This window comes from Capsicum annuum, unplaced genomic scaffold, assembly GCF_002878395.1.
Source record: "Capsicum annuum cultivar UCD-10X-F1 unplaced genomic scaffold, UCD10Xv1.1 ctg14762, whole genome shotgun sequence".
NCBI lineage: Eukaryota > Viridiplantae > Streptophyta > Magnoliopsida > Solanales > Solanaceae > Capsicum > Capsicum annuum.
This window is the reverse complement of record NW_025820164.1, coordinates 1-1,095: the sequence shown is the minus strand read 5'-3', so window position 1 is coordinate 1,095 and position 1,095 is coordinate 1. Positions and strand designations below refer to the sequence as shown.

The 1,095-nt window shown below is 38.8% G+C and overlaps 1 protein-coding gene across 1 annotated transcript; it reads left to right on the top strand.

Moving 5' to 3' along the window:
* Window positions 1–753: 753 nt before the first annotated feature.
* On the top strand, window positions 754–1,089 carry LOC124890236 (uncharacterized mitochondrial protein AtMg00810-like; the record flags this gene model as incomplete). Its single annotated transcript, XM_047402036.1, has 1 exon — window positions 754–1,089. A coding segment is annotated over exon 1 (336 nt), but the record flags the coding sequence as incomplete, so codon positions are not given.
* Window positions 1,090–1,095: the final 6 nt, after the last annotated feature.

Here is a 1,095-nt window from a genome sequence, read left to right as displayed (position 1 = left end):
CTCCAAGTCAGAACATTTCAAGGAAAGGAAATGGTGAACAACAAGTAGCAAGAAGGTCAACAAGGGAGAAAAAGCAACCGGACTACCTCAAAGATTATGAGGTCAAACTAAAAAGTTATTCTGTGACCTCGTGTTTCTTTACAGGAGCAATAACTACGGAAGAACCATTAAGTTATGAAGAAGCAAAGGGCTGTCCACATTGGGAAAGAGCGATGCAAGAAGAGATTGACGCTTTAGACAAGAATGAAACTTGGGAATTGATACCACAACCAGAAAAATGCAATCCAGTCACTTGCAAATGGGTATTTCGCTTGAAGAAAAAATCTGATGGTACCATTGATAGGTTTAAAGCTCGTCTAGTTGCTCGTGGATTTTCTCAAAACTATGGATTGGATTATGAGGAGACGTTTAGTGCGGTAGCGAAGATGGTGAAGGTAAGGTCACTTATTTCGCTAGCTGCTTTCAAAAGTTGGAAACTGTGGCAGCTTGATGTAAAGAATGCATTTCTTTATGGAGAGTTGGATCGAGTAGTATTTATGGAGCAACCTCATGGCTTTGTCTCTAAGTAGTTTCCACGTCATGTTTGTCGTTTGAAGAAAGCTCTATATGGCCTCAAGCAAGCACCACGAGCTTGGTATGGTAAAGTTGCTCAATACCTTATCTTTTGTGGTTTTAGAGTATCTGTCAGATTCTAGTTTATTTATAAAATTAGAATCAAATGCATATCTCCTGATATTATTATACGTTGATGATATGATAATAACTGGAGATAATGAATTAGAAATTTCAAATCTAAGGAAAGACTTGTCTGTTCGTTTTGAGATGAAAAATTTGGGGCAAATTGGATGTTTTCTTGGCCTGGAAGTGGAAAAATCAGATCGAGGCTACTTTGTTTCTCGGAAAGGTTATGCGGAGAGTCTCTTAGAACATTTCATCATGGGGGAGTCGAAAGAAAAGGCTACTCCAATGGAGCCAAATCTCAAGTTGAAGAAGGATGAAGGTGAGGCTTTGAAGGATGCGATAAAGTTCCGACAACTAGTTGGAAGTTTGATTTATCTGACTATCACAAGGCCAGAAATATCTTACTCTGTTGGT